This window comes from Physeter macrocephalus, chromosome 6 (assembly GCF_002837175.3).
Source record: "Physeter macrocephalus isolate SW-GA chromosome 6, ASM283717v5, whole genome shotgun sequence".
In the NCBI taxonomy this organism is placed as follows: domain Eukaryota; kingdom Metazoa; phylum Chordata; class Mammalia; order Artiodactyla; family Physeteridae; genus Physeter; species Physeter macrocephalus.
Genome location: NC_041219.1, coordinates 84,899,972 through 84,921,533, shown reverse-complemented (window position 1 = coordinate 84,921,533; position 21,562 = coordinate 84,899,972). Strand labels below are relative to the sequence as shown.

At 62.2% G+C, this 21,562-nt stretch overlaps 1 protein-coding gene across 1 annotated transcript in view; it reads left to right on the top strand.

Moving 5' to 3' along the window:
• LRP1 (LDL receptor related protein 1) overlaps positions 1–21,562 on the top strand; it is an 80,099-nt gene that overhangs the window by 46,145 nt on the left and 12,392 nt on the right. Inside the window, exons 26-62 of the mRNA XM_024122969.3 lie at positions 175–339; positions 934–1,178; positions 1,389–1,520; positions 1,818–2,045; positions 2,299–2,473; positions 2,560–2,654; positions 2,904–3,053; positions 3,175–3,315; positions 3,620–3,754; positions 5,216–5,347; positions 5,608–5,742; positions 5,938–6,067; positions 6,185–6,311; positions 6,672–6,823; positions 6,916–7,040; positions 7,320–7,697; positions 9,101–9,290; positions 12,639–12,843; positions 13,220–13,412; positions 14,042–14,167; positions 14,375–14,503; positions 14,774–14,893; positions 15,109–15,222; positions 15,528–15,677; positions 15,755–15,877; positions 16,210–16,326; positions 16,491–16,619; positions 16,859–16,981; positions 17,062–17,202; positions 17,300–17,490; positions 18,356–18,539; positions 18,695–18,780; positions 18,954–19,073; positions 19,502–19,689; positions 19,826–20,031; positions 20,578–20,766; positions 21,363–21,511. Coding sequence (XP_023978737.1) covers positions 175–339; positions 934–1,178; positions 1,389–1,520; positions 1,818–2,045; positions 2,299–2,473; positions 2,560–2,654; positions 2,904–3,053; positions 3,175–3,315; positions 3,620–3,754; positions 5,216–5,347; positions 5,608–5,742; positions 5,938–6,067; positions 6,185–6,311; positions 6,672–6,823; positions 6,916–7,040; positions 7,320–7,697; positions 9,101–9,290; positions 12,639–12,843; positions 13,220–13,412; positions 14,042–14,167; positions 14,375–14,503; positions 14,774–14,893; positions 15,109–15,222; positions 15,528–15,677; positions 15,755–15,877; positions 16,210–16,326; positions 16,491–16,619; positions 16,859–16,981; positions 17,062–17,202; positions 17,300–17,490; positions 18,356–18,539; positions 18,695–18,780; positions 18,954–19,073; positions 19,502–19,689; positions 19,826–20,031; positions 20,578–20,766; positions 21,363–21,511 — 5,818 coding nt within the window. The remainder of the gene's footprint in view (positions 1–174; positions 340–933; positions 1,179–1,388; positions 1,521–1,817; positions 2,046–2,298; positions 2,474–2,559; positions 2,655–2,903; positions 3,054–3,174; positions 3,316–3,619; positions 3,755–5,215; positions 5,348–5,607; positions 5,743–5,937; positions 6,068–6,184; positions 6,312–6,671; positions 6,824–6,915; positions 7,041–7,319; positions 7,698–9,100; positions 9,291–12,638; positions 12,844–13,219; positions 13,413–14,041; positions 14,168–14,374; positions 14,504–14,773; positions 14,894–15,108; positions 15,223–15,527; positions 15,678–15,754; positions 15,878–16,209; positions 16,327–16,490; positions 16,620–16,858; positions 16,982–17,061; positions 17,203–17,299; positions 17,491–18,355; positions 18,540–18,694; positions 18,781–18,953; positions 19,074–19,501; positions 19,690–19,825; positions 20,032–20,577; positions 20,767–21,362; positions 21,512–21,562) is intronic.

Below are 21,562 nucleotides of genomic sequence, written 5' to 3'. Positions count from 1 at the left end.
GCCCAGCCCTGTTCTGGCCTCGTGACCCCCCTGAAGCCTCGTTCAGCCGGGCCAGGGCAGGCATAGCTGCCTCCTCAATGCTATTCGCTTCCTCCGGCCCTCACCAAGGATCCCAGCACAGTCCCTTCCCCGGGCCTCGACCTTGGCCATCCTGACCCCCTCCCCGCTCCCCAGGATCTTGTTTTGGACGGACTGGGATGCCAGCCTGCCCCGCATCGAGGCAGCCTCCATGAGTGGGGCTGGGCGCCGCACCATCCACCGGGAGACGGGCTCTGGGGGCTGGCCCAACGGGCTCACCGTGGACTACCTGGAGAAGCGCATCCTCTGGATCGACGCCAGGTCGGCACCCAGCACCTCACCCAGGAGGCCTCCATCCTCCCCTCCTCCTTAGGGACAGGGTGGAGCCAAGGGTCCCAGGACCTGGCAGCCATGAGGGTGGCGAGAAGGCCCGGGGGGGCTGGAGCCAGAGCCACACGGCCAAGGGCCCAGGAAGAGGACTGAGTGAGGGGAGAGTCTGGGCTGGGGAAGAGGTGCAGATGGAAGAGGGTAGAGGCAGGGCTGCCCCCCGCACAGGAGTGCCCGCCGAGGGCCGAATTGCAACGCCATCCTCACTCCCACATCTGTGTGCTCTCCTAGGGGCTCTGTCTGCCCAGGGAGAGGGGAGACTTTTTCTAGGTGATGTCCCCAAAGGGGGTGCCCTTTTCTAGTCTTCACCACAGCCCTGTGTGCTAACAGCAGCCCTGGGGAGAAGCCAGCTGAAAGACCTGGGTCGGGAGAATCGGGGTCAGAGCTGGGATCCCAGACCTCGGGCCACGTGGTTCCCGCTCCACAGGGTGCCGTGGGCTGGGGCACGGAGGGTGGGAGCCCCAGGCCACGTGCCCCGAGGTCTGAGGTCCCCACCGGCTCCTCTCTCTGCCCCGACCACGCTCTCAGGTCAGACGCCATTTACTCAGCCCGTTACGACGGCTCCGGCCACATGGAGGTGCTTCGGGGACACGAGTTCCTGTCGCACCCGTTTGCAGTGACACTGTACGGTGGCGAGGTGTACTGGACGGACTGGCGGACAAACACGCTGGCCAAGGCCAACAAGTGGACCGGCCACAATGTCACCGTGGTACAGAGGACCAACACCCAGCCCTTCGACCTGCAGGTGTATCACCCCTCCCGGCAGCCCATGGGTAAGGGGCCAGAAAGAAGCCAGCAGCCTCTGTGGAAGCTTCCGAGAGAGGAGGGGTCTATGCTGGGGCGGCGGGGGTGAGCCAGCCTGCTGACAGAGGCGGGTCTGGCAGCAGCGATGCTGGGACAGGAAGGGGAGTGGAGAGGGTGTAGGCCAGGTGAGCAGGGCCAGTAGGGCCACTGGATGCTCTTGCTTTCCCCTGCCCTCCCAGCTCCCAACCCCTGTGAGGCCAATGGGGGCCGGGGCCCGTGCTCCCACCTGTGCCTCATCAACTACAACCGGACTGTGTCCTGCGCCTGCCCGCACCTCATGAAGCTCCACAAGGACAACACCACCTGCTATGGTAGGAGGCCCCCCCTCCAGAGCTGGGGTAAACCGAGGCTGAAGGGGAAAGGGTCAGGTACCCAAGCTCCAGGTTCTAAGTGAAGGTAGGCAGTCTCAGCTGGGAGGAGCCTGAATGGAGAGGCTCCAGAGACAGCTGCTGTAGGAAGGGGCGGGCCCTCCGGCAGGAAGGTTATGCCCAACAGGGTCTCCCTGATAGCCAAGGGCCAGCAGCAAACAGAAGGAACCAGGAGAATCCGGGGGGGTGGGAAGCGTGGAGGCAGGGGGCCGCCGTCAGTGACCTGCCCTGTGCCCACAGAGTTTAAGAAGTTCCTGCTGTACGCACGTCAGATGGAGATCCGGGGCGTGGACCTGGACGCCCCCTACTACAACTACATCATCTCCTTCACGGTGCCTGATATCGACAACGTCACGGTGCTGGACTACGACGCCCGAGAGCAGCGCGTTTACTGGTCCGACGTGCGGACCCAGGCCATCAAGCGGGCCTTCATCAACGGCACAGGCGTGGAGACGGTTGTCTCTGCAGGTTCTGTCCTGGCCCTGGAACCCCTACTGGGCATGGGTACCCCCCAACCCCGCCCTCGCTGCCAACCCTGGTCCCAGCCCCACTGCCTGGTCCCCTTGGTCCTGATGTTCCTTCTCCAAATTCTTTGCCCTCTCTGGCTCCAGTCCTGGTTTCATGATCCCCGTTCCCCCAGAAACTAGGCTGGCCCCTCCCCTCGAGCCTCCTGACCTGTGTCCTGAAAACACCCGATCACAACTCCCCACTGTGTCCCCAGACTTGCCAAATGCCCATGGGCTGGCTGTCGACTGGGTGTCCCGAAACCTGTTCTGGACAAGCTACGACACCAACAAGAAGCAGATCAATGTGGCCCGGCTGGACGGCTCCTTCAAGAATGCGGTGGTGCAGGGCTTGGAGCAGCCCCACGGCCTGGTTGTCCACCCGCTGCGTGGGTAGGTCCAGGGCCCAGGGTTGGGGAGCATGGGGTGTGGGGTGGGGGGAGAAGAGGACTCTGACCCTCCCCTCCTGGCGCCCCCAGGAAGCTCTACTGGACAGATGGCGACAACATCAGCATGGCCAACATGGACGGCAGCAACCGCACCCTGCTCTTCAGTGGCCAGAGGGGCCCTGTGGGTACGAGCTTACCCTGCAGCCCTGCCTCCCCTAATTCCTCCGCCAGGAGATGCTCTCAGAGTTCTCCCCAGTTGTCCCTCCATCTCCCCAAACTCCTGGCTTAGTACTTGTTCTCACCACCCTCCTCCCAAAACCACACACATACTCTGTACCTACCCCCAGACGTGAGAGGCCCAGCTGGGTCAGGCTCCTGGATCCCGGCCCTGGTGCCGTGCTCTCTGGCAGTGACACCCCGCCCCGCCCTTCCAGGCCTGGCTATCGACTTCCCTGAAAGCAAACTCTACTGGATCAGCTCCAAGGACCATACCATCAACCGCTGCAACCTGGACGGGAGTGGGCTAGAGGTCATCGACGCCATGCGGAACCAGCTGGGCAAGGCCACCGCCCTGGCCATCATGGGTGAGGGCCACTGGGTGGGAGCGGGGACCAGAGCAGAGCAGGCGGGCCAGGCTGGCCAGGAGACAGGGCTGGCCTGGGGGCGGGGCCTTCGCCAGGGTCTCATCCCCTCCTTCCGCCACAGGGGACAAGCTCTGGTGGGCAGATCAGGTGTCAGAGAAGATGGGCACGTGCAACAAGGCTGACGGCTCGGGGTCCGTGGTCCTGCGGAACAGCACCACCCTGGTGATGCACATGAAGGTCTACGATGAGAGCATCCAGCTGGGTGAGGTGGGGGGCAAGGGGCAGGGCCAGTGGGATGCGGGGTCACAGAGGTCGGGGCTGTGGCCAGGAGGGGCTGCAGGAACCCCTGGGCAAGCCAGCGAATGGGAATGAAAATGGGTTAGGCTCTGCTCACCACCCAAGGGGGCTCCTCTTTCACAAGGGCCAGGGGCCCTGCGTGACAGAAGACCTGGGAGCTGGGTTGGGCGGTGACCCCCACAAGGTCCAGGGTAAAGGGGTGTGAGCCTGACACCGCGGTCCCGAGGAGAGCCACTAACCCTTTCTCTCTGCCTCCCACCTGACCCCAGACCACGAGGGCACCAACCCCTGCAGCGTCAACAACGGCGACTGCTCCCAGCTCTGCCTGCCCACTTCGGAGTCCACCCGCTCCTGCATGTGCACAGCTGGCTACAGCCTCCGGAGTGGCCAGCAGGCCTGCGAGGGTCAGTGCCTTTGCCTCTGCTCCCCAACCCAACCCGACCCTTCCTACTCTACAGCCCACCTTCCTCTTCTCACCTTGGGGACAGGACCGAGTTCATCGTGTATTAAGTGTTCTCCGGGTCAGATGCTTAGTCAGCGCCCACTGTGCTGCTTGCCGTGGAGGAAGCCGGGGGGCAGAAGTCCCTCTGTCCCTGTGCTCTGCAGCCTTAACCAGAAGGGGGGGGCCAGCATGAAGTGGCTCTGACTTCGGTAGGATTTTGGAGAAATAGACGTCGGAGGGTGCGCCGGGGCCACTTCACGCAAGAGGTGTGCTGGCTGCTGGGTTTTATAGGGCACGTAGGATTTGAGCGTGTGGTTTGAAGAGGGGACGATATGCAAGGCAAGGGGTCCAGAGCAATAGGAGGGTGTGTGCAGGGCCCTGAGGTGCCAGCCTGCATGGCGCAGGGTGTGGGGAGCCATGCCCATGGGTGAGGCTGTGGAGTAGGCGGGGCTCCACGGGTTCTCAGCCAGGAGCACCTGGAAGGTGGTGTTTGGGGCAGATTAACCTGGCGGCAGAGAGCCGGCTGAGTGGGGGAGGGAGAAACCAAGGCAGTCAGACCAGTCAGGGGGCTGTTGGCCTGGGCTGGGGCTTAGCAGCTGGATTGAAGAGAAGGGATGAAACTCAGAGACATTTCACGAGAACTTGCTGACTGATTTACAAGCCTGCCCCAGGACAGCATTTCCCAAAGTGCACTCCTGGGAACCTCCCTCTTTGATGTGATAGATGTTATAGAAAGAAACACCGGGTTGAACAAAGTTTAAGTGTTTTTCTGCTGCACAATTTCTCAGAGCCTTGAATATGCTCATCTGCACAGAATTTTTCACGGGACGACTCTAGTGTTTGCGGTCTCCCCAGACTCACTCGACCATGAGTCCTTTTTTCAGGGAGCCTGAGCAACCAGGACCTATTAGGGGATTCATCTGAGGACAGGCTGTGTGAGGGGATAAAGACAAGGGAGGATTCTAGGGTGCATGGAGAGTGGCGCCTGGTAAGAAATGGGAAACTGGGAAGGAGACTGGCTCAGGAGCGAGGTGTCAGAGACAAGGGGTGTGACACAGACCAGACGGATGAGGACAAAGAGGAAATTAAGGTGGAAACCTAGAGTTGGGAGTCACCCAGTCCTACTGTCCTCCCCAGATTCTCCCTAACACCTTTGGGGGTGCAGGGTTGTGTGGAGTGAAGTGGGACTGGAGGGCAGAGCGTGGAGAGAAAGCCAGGTCTCTGCTGCCCTCTAGTGGGCACTAAGGGTCTCACAGGTGTTTCCCCAGAGCTGCATGCTCCCCGCCCAGGCCCCAGGCTAGAGTATGTGTTGAGCAGGGAGGTGTGATGGCCGGGAGAAGGTATCAGAAGGGTTTGAGGGTGACAGAAGCCAAGCTTAAGGGGTGTCAGCAAAGCCCATGCGCAACGTGTCCTTGTGTTGCAGGTGTGGGCTCCTTTCTCCTGTACTCTGTGCATGAGGGAATCCGGGGAATCCCCCTGGATCCCAATGACAAGTCAGACGCCCTGGTCCCAGTGTCGGGGACCTCCCTGGCTGTCGGCATCGACTTCCATGCTGGTGAGCCATTTGGTGGCAGGAGGGGGTGGGACATGACCTTCCCTTTGGGGTGGTGTGCTCTGGGGCTCCAGGGAGAGGCTGCCTGACCGCAGCTGGAAGGGGCGACGCTTACCACAGCTGCCCCTGCCCCGCTATGTCCGCTTCCAAGTCCCTGGTCCCCCCAGCTCTCAGTCACCTCTGTCCTTACCCCCTCGTGATTTTGACCTCCCACCTCCCCCCTGCCTTGCTGAGCGTCCCCATGTTGGCTCCTCCACCTCCAGAAAATGACACCATTTACTGGGTGGACATGGGCCTAAGTACCATCAGCCGGGCTAAGCGAGACCAGACGTGGCGTGAGGACGTGGTGACCAACGGCATTGGCCGCGTGGAGGGCATCGCGGTGGACTGGATCGCGGGTGAGCTGCGGAAGGGCTGAGGGGCTGCAGGTGAGGCAGAGGGCTGGGGAAGTGGGACCTCAGAAGGAAGGGTCTGAGAAGAAGGGGTAGGCAGGAACAGATGGGGAGCAGCAGGGGTATCAGGGAGCTGGAGGGGACCAGGTACCTGCATCCCCACCTGACCCCTGAGCCCCCCCCTCCTTACTCCCTCCTCAGGCAACATCTACTGGACAGACCAGGGCTTTGACGTCATCGAGGTCGCCCGGCTCAATGGCTCTTTCCGCTACGTGGTCATCTCGCAGGGTCTGGACAAGCCCCGGGCTATCACTGTCCACCCGGAGAAGGGGTGAGGAGCTGGACAGGCTGACCACTCCTGGCTCTGGTCTGGCCCGGTCCCTCTGGCCACAGGCCCCCTCTCCTCCATGTTCTGGGGACTGACCCCCCTCTTCCGCCTCCACCCCAGGTACTTGTTCTGGACTGAGTGGGGCCAGTATCCGCGTATTGAGCGGTCCCGCCTGGACGGCACCGAGCGAGTGGTGCTGGTTAACGTCAGCATCAGCTGGCCCAACGGCATCTCAGTGGACTATCAGGTTTGGATGCAGGCTTGGCCCTGGGGCCGATGGGATGGACCCCGTACTCTGGGGGGCAGCTCCCCTTACCCTGCGCCCTGCTCCCCGTTGAGTCTCGTGTGATGTGCCCATTGGTGGGTAGATACGGACCCAAGGAGTCATGGGGTCCTCTGGCCCCGCGCCCCACCCAGAGTAGGATTCCACCGCCCCAGAAATGGCGGAGGGGGTCACTCAGAAGCGGGCACCGGCAGGATGCCGAGAGGTCGGCAGATCAGCATTTCAGGGGGCGGGAGGATGTGGAGGAAGGAGGGGAAAGACGAGAGAGGCAGGAGTGAGTGGGACGTGGGGACTGGCAGTGAAGCGGGTGCCTCCGGCCCGCAGGATGGGAAGCTATACTGGTGCGACGCCCGGACCGACAAGATCGAGCGGATCGACCTGGAGACGGGCGAGGACCGCGAGGTAGTTCTGTCCAGCAACAACATGGACATGTTCTCGGTGTCCGTGTTTGAGGAGTTCATCTACTGGAGTGACAGGTGGGCCACTGTCCTGCCCTTCCCCTGGGCCGTCCGTTCCCTACCCCCCGGCCCCGGATGACGTTCTGTTCGTGGCCCTTCCCTTCCCCCAGGACTCACGCCAACGGCTCCATCAAGCGCGGGAGCAAGGACAACGCCACAGACTCCGTGCCCCTGCGAACGGGCATCGGCGTCCAGCTCAAAGACATCAAAGTCTTCAACCGGGACCGGCAGAAGGGTGAGCCTGGGGCTCCGGGCTGCGCAGGAGAGGCTGGAGGGCCCCACCTGGGAGCCCAGAGTGAGAAGGGCTGGGAGAGAAGTTAGACCCACAGGGCACCCTCTAGGGTCCCACGAGGCTGAGGAGTTGAGCACAGGGGCCCGGAGGGTTGTCTGAACTGGGGATACCGAGGCAGAGCCGGGCGCCAACCAGAGTTTCCACCTCGGCTGAGATGACAGAGGCACCAAGGTGGCCCTGCCCTCTGTAACCTCTGCCTTCCCCGATTCCCCCCACCCCCAGGCACCAATGTGTGTGCGGTGGCCAACGGCGGGTGCCAGCAGCTGTGCCTGTACCGGGGGGGCGGGCAGCGGGCCTGCGCCTGCGCCCACGGGATGCTGGCTGAAGATGGGGCGTCATGCCGCGAGTACGCAGGCTACCTGCTCTACTCGGAGCGCACCATCCTCAAGAGCATCCACCTGTCGGATGAGCGCAACCTCAACGCGCCGGTGCAGCCCTTCGAGGACCCTGAGCACATGAAGAATGTCATCGCTCTGGCCTTCGACTACCGAGCAGGCACCTCCCCAGGCACCCCCAACCGCATCTTCTTCAGCGACATCCACTTTGGGAACATCCAGCAGATCAATGACGATGGCTCGGGCAGGACCACCATCGTGGAGAGTGAGCCCAGACTTCCATTCTTCCCAGCAAGTGGAGGGGGAGTGCAGGGAGGGTCAGCACAGACTCAGGGTAGAGAAGCCGCAGACACCAGCCAGCCCACCCCTGTCCCGGATCGGAATCCCACCTGCCTCGGTGTCCCTGACATACGGCCAGTGAATCACACGGCACCCATTGTAGTTACTTGAAAGTCTCTCCCCAAATGGAGTCAGAGTTGGCCCCCTCTGGTCCTAGTTCTGCCCGAAGGCTACACAGAACAAGCCGAAGCTCTCCTCTGTGTGTCCGCTGCTCACAGAACAGGCCGCAGAGATGGGGCGGGTTCAACCCAAGACACAGGATTTTAGTCACTTGGGCAAGTTTTCTGTGCTCTCTCAGCCTCAGGTTGCTCGCCAGTGCACAGAGACAGGATGACCTGAGACCACAGGTGGGAGAGCTTAGCTCAGCGCAGGGTACATTGTGTGAGCTCCATGAAGGGTGGGGCAGGGGGTTAGAGCTGTCATCCTAGGACAGCCTTTCAGCTCTTTGAAAACTGCTATTTTATTCCACTAGTTTTCTCTTCTCCGGGCTGGATGCTCCTAGGTCCTTTGACTCATTCATTTGTTCATGCATTCATCACTCCTGTCCATAAAGACCTGCCAGGCGCGGAACTAGGTGCCGGGTATACAGTGGTGATAAAAACAGACCTGTCTTTCAACCTCCTTGGCCCTTTTCTGCCTCATAGAATCCAGTCCCCACATCTGTCTAAAAATGTAGTGTCCAAAGCTAAACTCGATACTCTGTAATCGTAGCTTGATCAGGAGAGACTGGTAGAAGTGTCCCCTCTCTCCGGGCCATTGTTCGGGCTACAATACTTCTATTAATGCAGCCTTCTGGCAACCACATCGCCAGACAGCTTGAAGTCACTGAAACCCCTGAGTCTTTTTCTCTTAACCTAAGTTCTGCTACGTCTCTTTCATCATGCACTTAGTTCTTAACCTGAGCCTAAGATGTCTAACAGACAATCCAGTTCAGGGTCTTTTTAAGTAGGAAGTTCCCCAGTACAGCCCACGTGGGATCTGATTTACTGAAATACAGTTTGCGCCCAACTTGGTAGAACTGTAGCTCCAGGAAGTGTGACCACAGCATAAAACCAAACCTATCCAGCCGTGGGAAGACACAGAAAGAAAGGTTAGGGGATGGACCGTGGATCATTTGGGTGGGAAATAGGGGGGTGCAGAAAGGGTTGGGGGCACCGAGGGCCACACCCACACACAGGCTCCCCAACTCCCACACTTCCCGTCCAGCCCCACATACGCCAAGGGAGAGGGTGCCCCAGGCCACCCCCTTAGCGTGGGGATGCCCAGGCTGCCCCTTCGCTCTGCTCTCCGGCCCTGTCCTGACCCATCGCTGCTCCTGTCTCCTCGCAGACGTGGGCTCCGTGGAAGGCCTGGCCTATCACCGTGGCTGGGATACTCTCTACTGGACAAGCTACACGACATCCACCATCACCCGCCACACGGTGGACCAGACCCGCCTGGGGGCCTTCGAGCGTGAGACGGTCATCACCATGTCTGGAGACGACCATCCAAGGGCCTTTGTGCTGGACGAGTGCCAGAAGTGAGCTGCGGGCCCAGGGCATGGGGACAGTGGGCCACAGGGCGGCAGGAACTGCCCCCAGTCAGACCAGGAAAGGGGATGCAGGAGCAGGAGAGGCTGGCTCTAACCTGAGCTCAGCCAGTTCCTTGCTGTGTGACCTTAGACCAGCTGCGTGACCTCTCTGAGCTTTGATTTCCTCATCTGTAATATGAGGACAGTAACATTTCAGGTGCCTCATCAAGGGGAGGATGAGAGAGCTGTGGAGGACCCTCTGGCTTGGTGATTAATTGATTCATTCATCAGAGAGCCATGTTCAAGGCACATAGTAGGTCCTCTGTCTTTCTGGGTCTCCCAGCTTCAAGCAAAGATTGTTCACTGAACACCTGTTGTGTGGAAGCCTTGAGCTGGGCCCCTTCAAGCCACCTAGCTGGGAAGAGAAATCACTGGTGGGAAACTGCTGATGGCACAGGGCTGGATGCGATGACTGAGAGGCAGCACGGGGGCGGTGGGTTGGCACAGGGCCTGGAATTGCAAAGGCCAGGGAAGGGCAGCCCGGATAAGAGCTTTAAGCAAGAGCCGGAGGAGGGAGGGCTCCAGGCAGGGAAGGACTGCAGGGGCCTCAACCACGCCCAGCCCAGTTGAGGTTCTGGGGCTGGGGGTGCGGGGGCGGTGCCGGGGGGTTGGTGGAAGACAGGCTTGAGGAAGCCCAGAAGGCTGGGCTAAGGTTGCAAAGGGAGAATTTGGGAGGAAACCCCCTGGCATGGTACACATCCCCGGCCTCCACCCACTCTGCTCTCCTGCAGGGGCAGCCCCCGGCCCCATCACGTGGGCCTCTAGTGAGCCCCCAGCCTCACCTTAGGACCGCTGGCCCACATTCTAGCAAAACTTTTTTCCCCTGGATTTAGCAGCACTTGGAATGTTTTCCCAAAGCTTTACTAGGAAACTAAGGAACAAACAAAACCCAAAAGCAGCTACTTAGAAACAGTGAGTGCACCAAACCTAGATTCCTTACCCTGATGTAACTCGCGCCCGGCCCAAAGCCGGCCTGCCTGACACCGCCAACCAGCTGGAGTGCCCTTCCTGCCTCAGTCCTGTCCCTCACGTACACGGCTCATGACGGAGATCCCGTCTTCCCCACCGTGACCCTCGGCGACTTCACCTGCCTGGGGCTGGCCCCCCCCTCCCCGGGCCTGTCCCTCATGAGCCTGGAGCCTCCATGGAGGGGCCATGCTCTGGGCCCCCCGGCCTGCCTCTCACGTTTGATTCAGAGCCCACTAATTTCCTTTGCTCTGAGCTCAGGGGATTCAGTCCTTCACTCAGCAAATGGTTTTTGAGAACCAGCGATGTGCTGAGGATCCGATGGGGAGCAGGGTTGTGTTAGCCCTTTGTCGGCATATTTGATTCTTGCTCTCCTGAGGCTGCAGGGAGCTCCATGAGTGGGTGACAAGGACCTGACCCAGGCTGGAAGTCAGGGAACGTGTTCTCAAGGGGGCAATGCATGAGCCAGGTCTGCAAGACGACAGGGTGAACTGAAGCCGGGCAGGGCACGGGAGAAAGAGCTGAACTGTCTAGGAGAGGCCCTCCCTTGGCCAGAAGGAGCGAGCGCTTTGGAGGAACGGGAGGGAGCCAGTGTGGAGGGGGCAGCGGCCTCCCCCAGCCCGGTTAGAAAGTCACCGCAACCCTGGGTGCTGACTGCCTGCCCCTCAGGAAAGCCTCTCCTCCCCACCATTCCCCACGGCCCTTTCCCAGGGAGTGGTTTTACCAAACTTGGAATCCACAGTGACAGCACGGATTGTTCTGCCACATGTAGCAGTTTATCATGATAGGAGGAAAGCCGCTTCCCAGCACGGAGTGTGCTGTACCTGAGGGTGTGGGTGTCCCTGATGGGAAGGAAGATGACTCTAGCAGCTGCCTTGGAACACCTGTTTTGTCTTGTGGAGGCCAGAGGGAGATGCCTCCATCTGCGCCCATCCTGATTCCAAGAACCACCAGAACCCCGCCCCTTCCCCTGATGAGGCCTTTAAAACCAGAGCCTTATCCTCATGGGCTCAGGAGCCGCCAGCACCTCCCTAATGGGAGGGAAGCATCCTTTTCCTACCTGAGCATAGTGGCAGGATGGAGAGACGGGGGAGGGGGAGTGTTCAAAAGAGTGAGACCTGGAGAGGTTTGAGGAGATAAGTCCAGCAGCTCTGCAAGACAGCTCTGTAGCCAAAGCAGCAGGAAGACGAGGGACACGGGCCCAGGTTGGGAGGCAGAGGGCAGGCCCTATGAGGGAACTCAAAAGCGGATCTGGCTTTGGTGTAGCTCAATGCTTCTCAAAGTCCAGGGTGCATGAGGGTGGCCTGGGGAGCGCTGGAAAGTCCGGTTCCCTGGCCTCACCCTACCCTAACTGCACGTGAATCTCCAGGACAAAGACCCAGGAATCGCCATCCAATGCAGGTGGTCTGAGGACCACACTGTCACAGCAGTGTAGTGCTTGACCAGCCCGGAGGTCTTCCACGCCCATCTCTGGGGCCTCACCACCACCCCCACCCGAGAAGCACGGCATGGCTGGCCGTTCCCACCACCTCCTTCACTGAAAGGAAGCCGAGGCTCAGAGGGGCCAAGAGGGAGGTTTAGGTCAGAGCTAGTAAGGCGCAAAGCTGAGGCTCAGATCGCAAATATGCAAAGGCCTTAAATTATGGAGAAGGCGATTCTTGGGAACTTGATGGTAGAATCCATGCATCCCCAGGACCTAGGACACACTAGACACCCAACAGTTTCCTGGATGCCAGGAGAAGAGAGAAATGAAGGAAAAAATAATAGAAAATCCTCACATAGAACACACAGCTGTCGTTTAATCCTCAAACCACTCTATGGGCAGGTAGTAGTAGTATTCCTATTTCATAGAGTGGGAAACTGAGGCACACAGGGGTTAAGTAACTTGCTAAGGTTTCTAGCTGGTCAGTGCTGGAGCCGGGATTGGAACCCCAGAGGCTGACTCACTTGGCTACGCTGTCTCAGTAAACGCAGGTGGCCATTTCACAGATACTGAGAAGCATTTGTGCACGTGCGCGCGCGCATACACACACACACACACACACACACACACACACACACACACACACACACACACACACACACACACACACACACACACACACACACACACCCCCCACATGCAAGCTGTCTGTGTGGCACCCCTTCTCAGGCGGCACTGGGGCTGTGTTGGCCCTGGTGGCTCTGAGGTTGCCTGTGGTGCAACCTCAGGTGTCTAGTTGACACCCTGGCCGACCCCTGGGTCTGGCTGTCTGCACGCCCGGGCCTGGTCCCTCCACGGCAGACTCCCTGGCTTGGAGTCCTGATCTCCGTGGGCCCCTCTTCCCCCAGCCTGATGTTCTGGACCAATTGGAACGAGCAGCACCCCAGCATCATGCGGGCAGCCCTGTCAGGAGCCAACGTCCTGACTCTCATCGAGAAGGACATCCGCACCCCCAATGGCCTGGCCATCGACCACCGGGCCGAGAAGCTCTACTTCTCCGACGCCACCCTAGACAAGATCGAGCGGTGCGAGTATGACGGCTCCCATCGCTACGTGAGTCTCCGGGGCAGGCGGCACAGGCGGCACAGGCGGCACGAGGGGGCTGACATTGGGGTACTGGCTGTCAGCCAGGGAGGGGCCTGCCCGGGCACAGAGCAGGAGAAAGGGAGGCCGCCTGACATGGTCGGAAGAGCCAGGAGGACAGTGAGGAGGCCCAGTCAGACCCTGACCTTGCCGCTTAGCCATCCGCAGCCTTCCAGGCTTGGTTTCCTCAGCAGTTAAATGAGGAAGGTGATCACGGGTCTCTGCAGATCCTGCCCCTTCCGTGACTGTGTCTAAGGAGCTGGGCCCCTGGTCCCTGGAGCCAGCTGCAGCGGCTGGAGGTAGGGGCGAGAGCGATACCCTCGACGGGCTGATGCTGTCTCCCCAGGTGATCCTGAAGTCAGAGCCCGTCCACCCCTTCGGGTTGGCTGTGTATGGGGAGCACATCTTCTGGACCGACTGGGTGCGGCGGGCCGTGCAGCGGGCCAACAAGTACGTGGGCAGTGACATGAAGCTGCTGCGCGTGGACATCCCCCAGCAGCCTATGGGCATCATCGCCGTGGCCAACGATACCAACAGCTGTGAGTGGGGCTGCTGCCACCAGCCTTGCTCTCCTGCGCGCCGTGCCAGCACGTACACACACGCACACGCGCGCACACGCACAAACACACACATGCGCGCACACACGCACACGCACAAACACACATGCGCACACGCACACACAGACAACTGGTGTGATTCACATCTTTGGACGCCCCCAGCACATGCTCTAGCCATTCCTCCCACTCAGAACCACACCTGCCCGCCCGAACCTGATCTCACACCCATCCCAGGCGCTGCCTACTCCACCCGCTGTGTGCACGTGCACAGACACGGTCCCACACACAGATCTGCAGCTGTCCCGGCCTCTCACACACTCCTCACACGTGCCCCGGGGTGCCCGCCACTACACACATGACCTTAGGCTTGACTCTCCCCAGAGTCCGGCTCAGAGTCGCAATCACCCCACCTAAGAGCACACACATCCGCAACCTCAGGCTCACCCAAACGCTCCCACCCGGCCTTCCCACGGCAGCCCCCGCCCCAGCCGTGAGCCACCGCGTCACAGGCGGTGCCAGGAAGCTCAGCGAAGCTGTTGGGGGTGGGGGGGCGTTCTGCGTGTGCACAGCAGGGGCCGCGCTTAGCGCACTGTCCTCCATCCCTGCCTCAGGCGAACTCTCCCCTTGTCGCATCAACAACGGGGGCTGCCAGGACCTGTGTCTGCTCACTCACCAAGGCCATGTCAACTGCTCCTGCCGAGGGGGCCGCATCCTCCAGGACGACCTCAGCTGCCAGGGTGAGAGGGGGAGGAGGGCGGAGGGCACTGACAGGGGGCCCTGGGCGTAGATGGGGACCGTCTCCTCCCAGACTCTCCAACAGCCCAGCCCCGCAAAGCCTTTCATCAAGGTGCGACAGGATGGCCTCAGTTCCTGCGGGGAGAGGCGTACGGGCACTCAGAGCCCCAAGGCCCTGCCTCAGGAAGCTCTTCCACCTTCCTCCGCAGCGGTGAATTCCTCGTGCGGAGCTCAAGATGAGTTCGAGTGTGCCAATGGCGAGTGCATCAACTTCAGCCTGACGTGCGACGGCGTCTCCCACTGCAAGGACAAGTCTGACGAGAAGCCGTCCTACTGCAGTAAGGAGCCTCCTCCAGCCCCAGAGCCCCCGCCCGTGCCCCCAGGCCCCCACCTCCTGAGTCACCAGCCTCAGCCAGCAGCAGGGTGGGGCATGAGAGTGAGAGGAGCAAAAGCCGCCCGCCGCGACCCCGACCCGAGAAGGAGTCGAGCCCCGTGCCGGGCCGTAGCAAAGCCTCAAGTTTGTCAAGGGAGCAGATGCAGGACGTCTCATCAGAGGCAGCCCCTCCCCTGTAGCTGCTGCTGACTGTGGCCTGCTCCCCGCTCCGCAGACACACGCCGCTGCAAGAAGACTTTCCGCCAGTGCAACAATGGGCGCTGTGTGTCCAACATGCTGTGGTGCAACGGAGCAGACGACTGTGGGGACGGTTCTGACGAGATTCCCTGCAACAGTGAGTGGGACCCGTGCCGGGCCTCGGACCGCCCCCACCCCTGCCCCCACCCTCATCCTTGCTGATCTTTGGTCCCCAGGCCCCAGGGAGTCTGGTTCAGGTTACCATATGACGGGGCTGGACAGGCACTTTGGGCCGGGAGCTCTGGCCTGGGCCTGCCTGGCCTCCCCCCAGGGAGGACCCCGCCTGATGGCACCGGGTGGGTGCTGTTCTAGAGACGGCCTGCGGTGTGGGCGAATTCCGCTGCCGGGACGGCACCTGCATCGGGAACTCCAGTCGCTGCAACCAGTTTGTGGACTGTGAGGATGCCTCGGACGAGATGAACTGCAGTGAGTGATGCCCCTTTCCTGGGTGCCTCCTCGGGTGCCCTGCCCTCCTGCCCGGGCTCCTCTGCCTTCCCTCTGGCCCACGTGGCAGCCTCAGTCCCCTCCCAGTCTGCCCCGGGCCTGGGCTCCCTGAGACTCGGGGAGGGGGCAGGGAGTGGAAAGTGTGGGCAGAGCACCACCCACCACCCCGCCCCCGAACAACACGGTTCAACTTTCTAAAACACTTGAAGGCTCCGTAGGGGCCAGCAGCTCTAAGGGAGGGTGTCTGGAGGGAGCCTGGTGTCACCCCTCATCCTCGCCTTCGCCAGGCGCCACCGACTGCAGCAGCTACTTCCGCCTGGGAGTGAAGGGCGTGCGCTTCCAGCCCTGTGAGCGGACCTCCCTCTGCTACGCACCCAGCTGGGTGTGCGATGGCGCGAACGACTGCGGGGACTACAGCGACGAGCGCGACTGCCCAGGTCCGGCCGGCGGGCAGGTGTGCGGTGGGCCGCGGAGCCCCGAGGTGGCTGTGCCTTCATGCCTCCCTCGCCCCCAGGTGTGAAACGCCCCAGATGCCCCCTGAACTACTTCGCCTGCCCCAGCGGGCGCTGCATCCCCATGAGTTGGACGTGTGACAAGGAGGACGACTGTGAACACGGCGAGGATGAGACCCACTGCAGTGAGTGACCGCGGGCACCCTCCCACCTGAGCTAGGCGCCCAGAGGACCTGTGGGCTTGCGGCTTCGCCTTACCGCTGAGACCCCGTCCAGGCCCCACCTCTTGGTCCCCTCGCAGGAGATGCCCTCCTTTGAGAAGGGCACCCGGGGCTTCACCCCATGCCCCCAACCCAGACCCTCGGGCTCTGAGACGGGGGCCGTCTCTCCAGCCCCTGCTGAGCCCCCCACGGAGGGTGCCGTGGGTGTCTCTCCCATCCGTCCTCTGGCATCTACCTGCCCAGCCGAGTGACCCGCCATCCCTCCCCCATCTAACTGTGGCTTCCGACTGCCCCAGACAAGTTCTGCTCAGAGGCCCAGTTTGAGTGCCAGAACCATCGCTGCATCTCCAAGCAGTGGCTGTGTGATGGCAGCGACGACTGCGGGGACGGCTCGGACGAGGCCGCTCACTGTGGTGAGGGGGGCCTGGGGTCTGGCTGGGGAGGTGGCCCCGGGAAGGGCAGGGCCCCCCACGCACCCACCCCCAGGGACAGCACAGCAGTGGGGACGTCACCCCAGCTGCCTGGCCCTGCTCCTCCCGCTCCTGCGTCTCTCACTGGCTCCCTGTGCCCTCCACAGAAGGCAAGACATGCGGCCCCAGCTCCTTCTCCTGCCCGGGCACCCACGTGTGCGTCCCCGAGCGCTGGCTCTGTGACGGCGACAAGGACTGTGCTGACGGCGCTGACGAGAGCGTCACAGCCGGCTGCTGTGAGTGGCGGGGCCGGGGTCTCACTTTGCAGAAGGGGAGACCGAGGTCGAGGGGAGGAAGTGTTTCCGCAGGGGTCACTCCGGTGGTCAGCGGCAGGGCCCTGTCTACAGCCCAGGTGTCCAGACGCCCCGTCCGGCGCTCTGCCCATTCTACTGCTCAGACCACAGGAAGGTCGGGGGGTGACAGTCGGCGGCCGGTCGGGCGGGGGCTGAGGGACCGTGTCCGCCTTTGTCCGCAGTGTACAACAGCACCTGTGAGGACCGCGAGTTCATGTGTCAGAACCGCCAGTGCATCCCCAAGCACTTCATGTGTGACCACGACCGGGACTGCGCCGACGGCTCTGACGAGTCCCCCGAGTGTGGTGAGCCCGGGGCCGCGGTGGGAGGGGGCCCCGCCCTCCATGCACAGGCGGCCAGCCTCACCGGCCCCCTCCCGCCGCAGAGTACCCGACCTGCGGCCCCAACGAGTTCCGCTGCGCCAACGGGCGCTGCCTGAGCTCCCGCCAGTGGGAGTGCGATGGTGAAAATGACTGCCACGACCAGAGCGACGAGGCCCCCAAGAACCCGCACTGCACCAGCCCAGGTGGGCCCCACGCGTGGCTCCCTCCCCACTCTCGGCCCCTGGCCCCGTCCCCCAGACTGCCCAGGACCCGGCTGACCCGCCACCTCCGTCCCCCCAGAGCACAAGTGCAACGCCTCCTCGCAGTTCCTGTGCAGCAGCGGGCGCTGCGTGGCCGAGGCGCTGCTTTGCAACGGTCAGGACGACTGCGGCGATGGCTCGGACGAGCGCGGCTGCCACGTCAACGAGTGTCTCAGCCGCAAGCTCAGCGGCTGCAGCCAGGACTGCGAGGACCTCAAGATCGGCTTCAAGGTGTGCTGCGCCCCGGGTGGGAGCCTCCACGCTCCCGCGCCTGGCTGGGACTCCTTTCTCCATCCCTCATTCATTCATTCGTTCATCCAACAAGGGCTAACTCAGCTCCTATTCTGCCAGGCAGTGAGTGTTCTAGTCACTGGGGACCCAGCACTGAGCACAACAGAAATCTCTGCTTAGTTGGTTCTGCATCTGTTTGGAAGGTAGAGCCAGCAGGCTTTGCTGGCAGATGAGGTCAGGGGCACGAGGGAAGGAGGGGCATGCAGATGTCAAGCAGGCACCAGATGCGCAGGTCTGCAGTTCAAGGGAGAGGCCAGGCAGGAGAGAGAGTCTGGGAGCTATCACCATAGAGACGGCATTTAAGTCATGAGTCCGGATAAGATCCCGAAGGGGGCGAGTGTAGGTGAAAAAGAGGGCGGTCCGAGGCCTGAGCCCTGTGCTCAGCCACACTGAGGGCAGTGAGGTGAGGCGGGGGCAACAGAGGAGCCTGAGCAGGGCCGGCCTTGGGGGCGGGAGAGCAGCCAAGCGAAGAAAGTGCTGGAGGAAGAGGTGATGGGCTCTGTCAGATGAAGCTCGCGGGTCACGTAAGAGGAGGCCTGAGCCTCGACCTCGGGCCGCAGGGTCGTGGCAGTCACTGGGGACTCACGCCAGTGGTTTGGGTGGGGGTGAGAGCCGGACAGCTGGCGTGGGCCAGCTCAGTGCCCGTGTGCTGCCTGCTTCCCTTGCTGAGGCTGGGCTTCCCTGTCACGGCCAGCCACCCAGGGTGGAGGGGCCTTCTGACCCTCGGCCTAGAGGTGAGGGGCCTGCGGTTCCTGGGCGGCCCAGACCCCTGCCCGTGCCCACCCCAGGCTCCCTGTGCTCTCAGTGCCGCTGCCGCCCTGGCTTCCGCCTGAAGGACGACGGCCGGACGTGCGCTGACGTGGACGAGTGCAGCACCACCTTCCCCTGCAGCCAGCGCTGCATCAACACCCACGGCAGCTACAAGTGTCTGTGCGTGGAGGGCTACGCCCCCCGCGGCGGCGACCCCCATAGCTGCAAAGCTGTGACTGGTGAGACGGGGGCTTAGAGGGTGTGCCGTCGGCCCTGGCAGGCAGCCAGGGGCTGTGGCGGGCGGGCTGGAACAGCAGGGCTGAAGGCAGGCTGGACACCGGGGGTGCTAGAACGTGCCCCAGCCAGCAGCTGAGCCGGCCTCCTCTGCCTCCAGACGAGGAGCCGTTTCTGATCTTCGCCAACCGGTACTACCTGCGCAAGCTCAACCTGGATGGCTCCAACTACACGCTGCTTAAGCAGGTGCCAGACCCGCCCTCCTCACCCCGCTGCCTCCCCAGACCCACAGCTACGTCCCTCACCCAGTACAGCCCCTCGTTCTCCGCACTCGGGCCCATGGCCACCCTCCCACTGACTTCTCCCGCCATCCACGTCCTGACTCTTCGGTCACCCCTCTGCTCACCCCCCAAACCAAGGGCCTAAACAACGCTGTCGCCTTGGACTTTGACTACCGAGAGCAGATGATTTACTGGACGGACGTGACAACCCAGGGCAGCATGATCCGAAGGATGCACCTTAACGGCAGCAATGTACAGGTGAGGCCGGGGGCAGAGTCAGCCCGTGTCCCTGCCCAGAGGGCCCTCTCTGTTTCAAGGCCATCTCTCCTTCTTCTCACCCACCCCGCTGAATTATTCCTTTTCCCCCGCTCCACACTGAGTCACCGCAGGACTCTGCTTGTCCTTACTCCTCTCTCCCCTAAGCCCAGCGAGCGAGGTCTAGAAGGTTCCTGTCTCTCTTTCCCTAATTAGCAGTAAGTTCCCCTTCTGTCTGACCTCCCTTAAACCTGTGCTCCCGGGCACTGTGGGGTTTGGATCGTGGTCTCTCTCATCCAGAGACCCCTTTCCTCGAGCCTGGGCTGACACCATGCCCGGGGCTGGGCCTTTTCCATCCGCTGTGCCCCTAGAGCGGCTGAGAGTCCTGCCCCGACTCACCCAGGGCCCTTCCTCCCTGCCCCTGCCCACAGGTGCTGCACAGGACGGGCCTCAGCAACCCCGACGGGCTGGCTGTGGATTGGGTCGGCGGCAACCTGTACTGGTGTGACAAAGGCCGGGACACCATCGAAGTGTCCAAGCTCAACGGGGCCTATCGCACGGTGTTGGTCAGCTCTGGCCTCCGTGAGCCCAGGGCTCTGGTGGTGGACGTGCAGAATGGGTACGTGGGCGGGGAGGGTTGGGGGAGCCTCTGAAAGCAGCTGGTACGCTCGGGCGTCCAGGCCCAGGCTCCCTGAAGGCTCCTGGCGGGACCAGTCGCTGGATCTCCCAGGGCTCACTGCTCACCCACCTGACAGGTACCTGTACTGGACGGACTGGGGGGACCACTCACTGATCGGCCGGATCGGCATGGATGGGTCTGGCCGCAGTGTCATCGTGGACACCAAGATCACGTGGCCCAACGGCCTGACACTGGACTACGTCACCGAGCGCATCTACTGGGCCGACGCCCGCGAGGACTACATTGAGTTTGCCAGCCTGGATGGCTCCAATCGCCACGTCGGTCAGTGTGCCAGTGAGGCTGCCCAGGCGCAGCAGACCTAGTGGGGATGGGGGTTCTGAAGCTACAGGGGGTCAGGCCTTTGGGGCAAGAGTAGGCTTAAGAGCCAGAGGGCATGGTCTGAGGACACCACCCACCAGGGGTCTGGGGGTTCAGAGCACCCCAGGGTATGCCCCCTGGATCCGCCCAGGCATGAGGCCACCACCAGCTCCCTCGGGAAGGAGAGAGAGAGGCACCTTCCCATGCACAGTTTCAGATGACTGGCCCCGAGGAAGGTGGAGGCAGAGGACTGGGGCTGGCGTACCCAGGGCGCCCCCACTCCCCCACAGGGAACCGTAGAGTGTATTGGGGCAGGAACCTGCTGTCGGACAGGCCGGGAGTTGCGTTTCAGCTCTGCCACTTACCAGCTGTGCGGCCAGGGGCTGGAGCTGGGCTAGCGCCCCCCTCAGAGGGTTGCTGTGGGGTTAAGGGCCCAGTAGGGAAGGCGCCCAGTACTACTCGGTGCTGACCGGCCACCCGGCCTGTCCCCCGGCCCCCTGCCGCCCTCAGTGCTGAGCCAGGACATACCGCACATCTTCGCCCTGACCCTGTTCGAGGACTACGTCTACTGGACCGACTGGGAGACAAAGTCCATCAACAGAGCCCACAAGACCACGGGCACCAACAAGACGCTCCTCATCAGCACACTGCACCGGCCCATGGACCTGCACGTCTTCCATGCCCTGCGCCAGCCTGACGGTAAGCGGCCGAGGACCGAGAGCCGACCCCCGATGAGCCAGGCACGAGGGGCCCCTGAGGTGGGATGGGGGCCCCACTGTCTCAGCAGGGGTTCCAGCCCACCCCTTCCCCAGCACTGACCAAGCAGTGCCTGCAGACACCAGGAGATTCGGAGGCCTATAGACAGGCTATGCTCTGGCTCTCAGGAGCTACCGCCCAGCTGGGGTCCAGCCCTAGAATCTTGTAGCAGCGAGGCCCTGTGGCCGTCCAGTAGAGCAGGTCTGTGTGGAGACCACCAAGGCCAGACCCCGAAGGCAGGCAGGCCAGAGCTGAGGGGGAGAGCACAGGGGAGGCAGCGTGCGGGGTTCGGGTCCAGCCTGATCCTGGGACCTCAGTAGGGTCCTCTCCTATCTCTGGCTTCAGCTCCCTCCTGAAAGAGCAGGGTCTGGACCCATCCCACCTCTGCCCAGGATAGATGGGCCAGGCAGCCTTTGAAAAACCAGAAAACGTGTTACCAGTGAGCACTGCCCTCGCCCCGCCAGAGGCCGGCGGCCCAGGGAGCAGTGGTCCGTAAACTGGGCCAGTCCGCCACCCTCTAACCATGTTTCCTCCGGCAGTGCCCAACCACCCCTGCAAGGTCAACAATGGCGGCTGCAGCAACCTGTGCCTGCTGTCCCCCGGGGGCGGCCACAAGTGTGCCTGTCCTACCAATTTCTACCTGGGCGGCGACGGGCGCAACTGTGTGTCCAACTGCACGGCCAGCCAGGTGAGGTTCTTCCCCAGACCCCGCTCCCCACGCCTCGTTCCCCGATCTCCC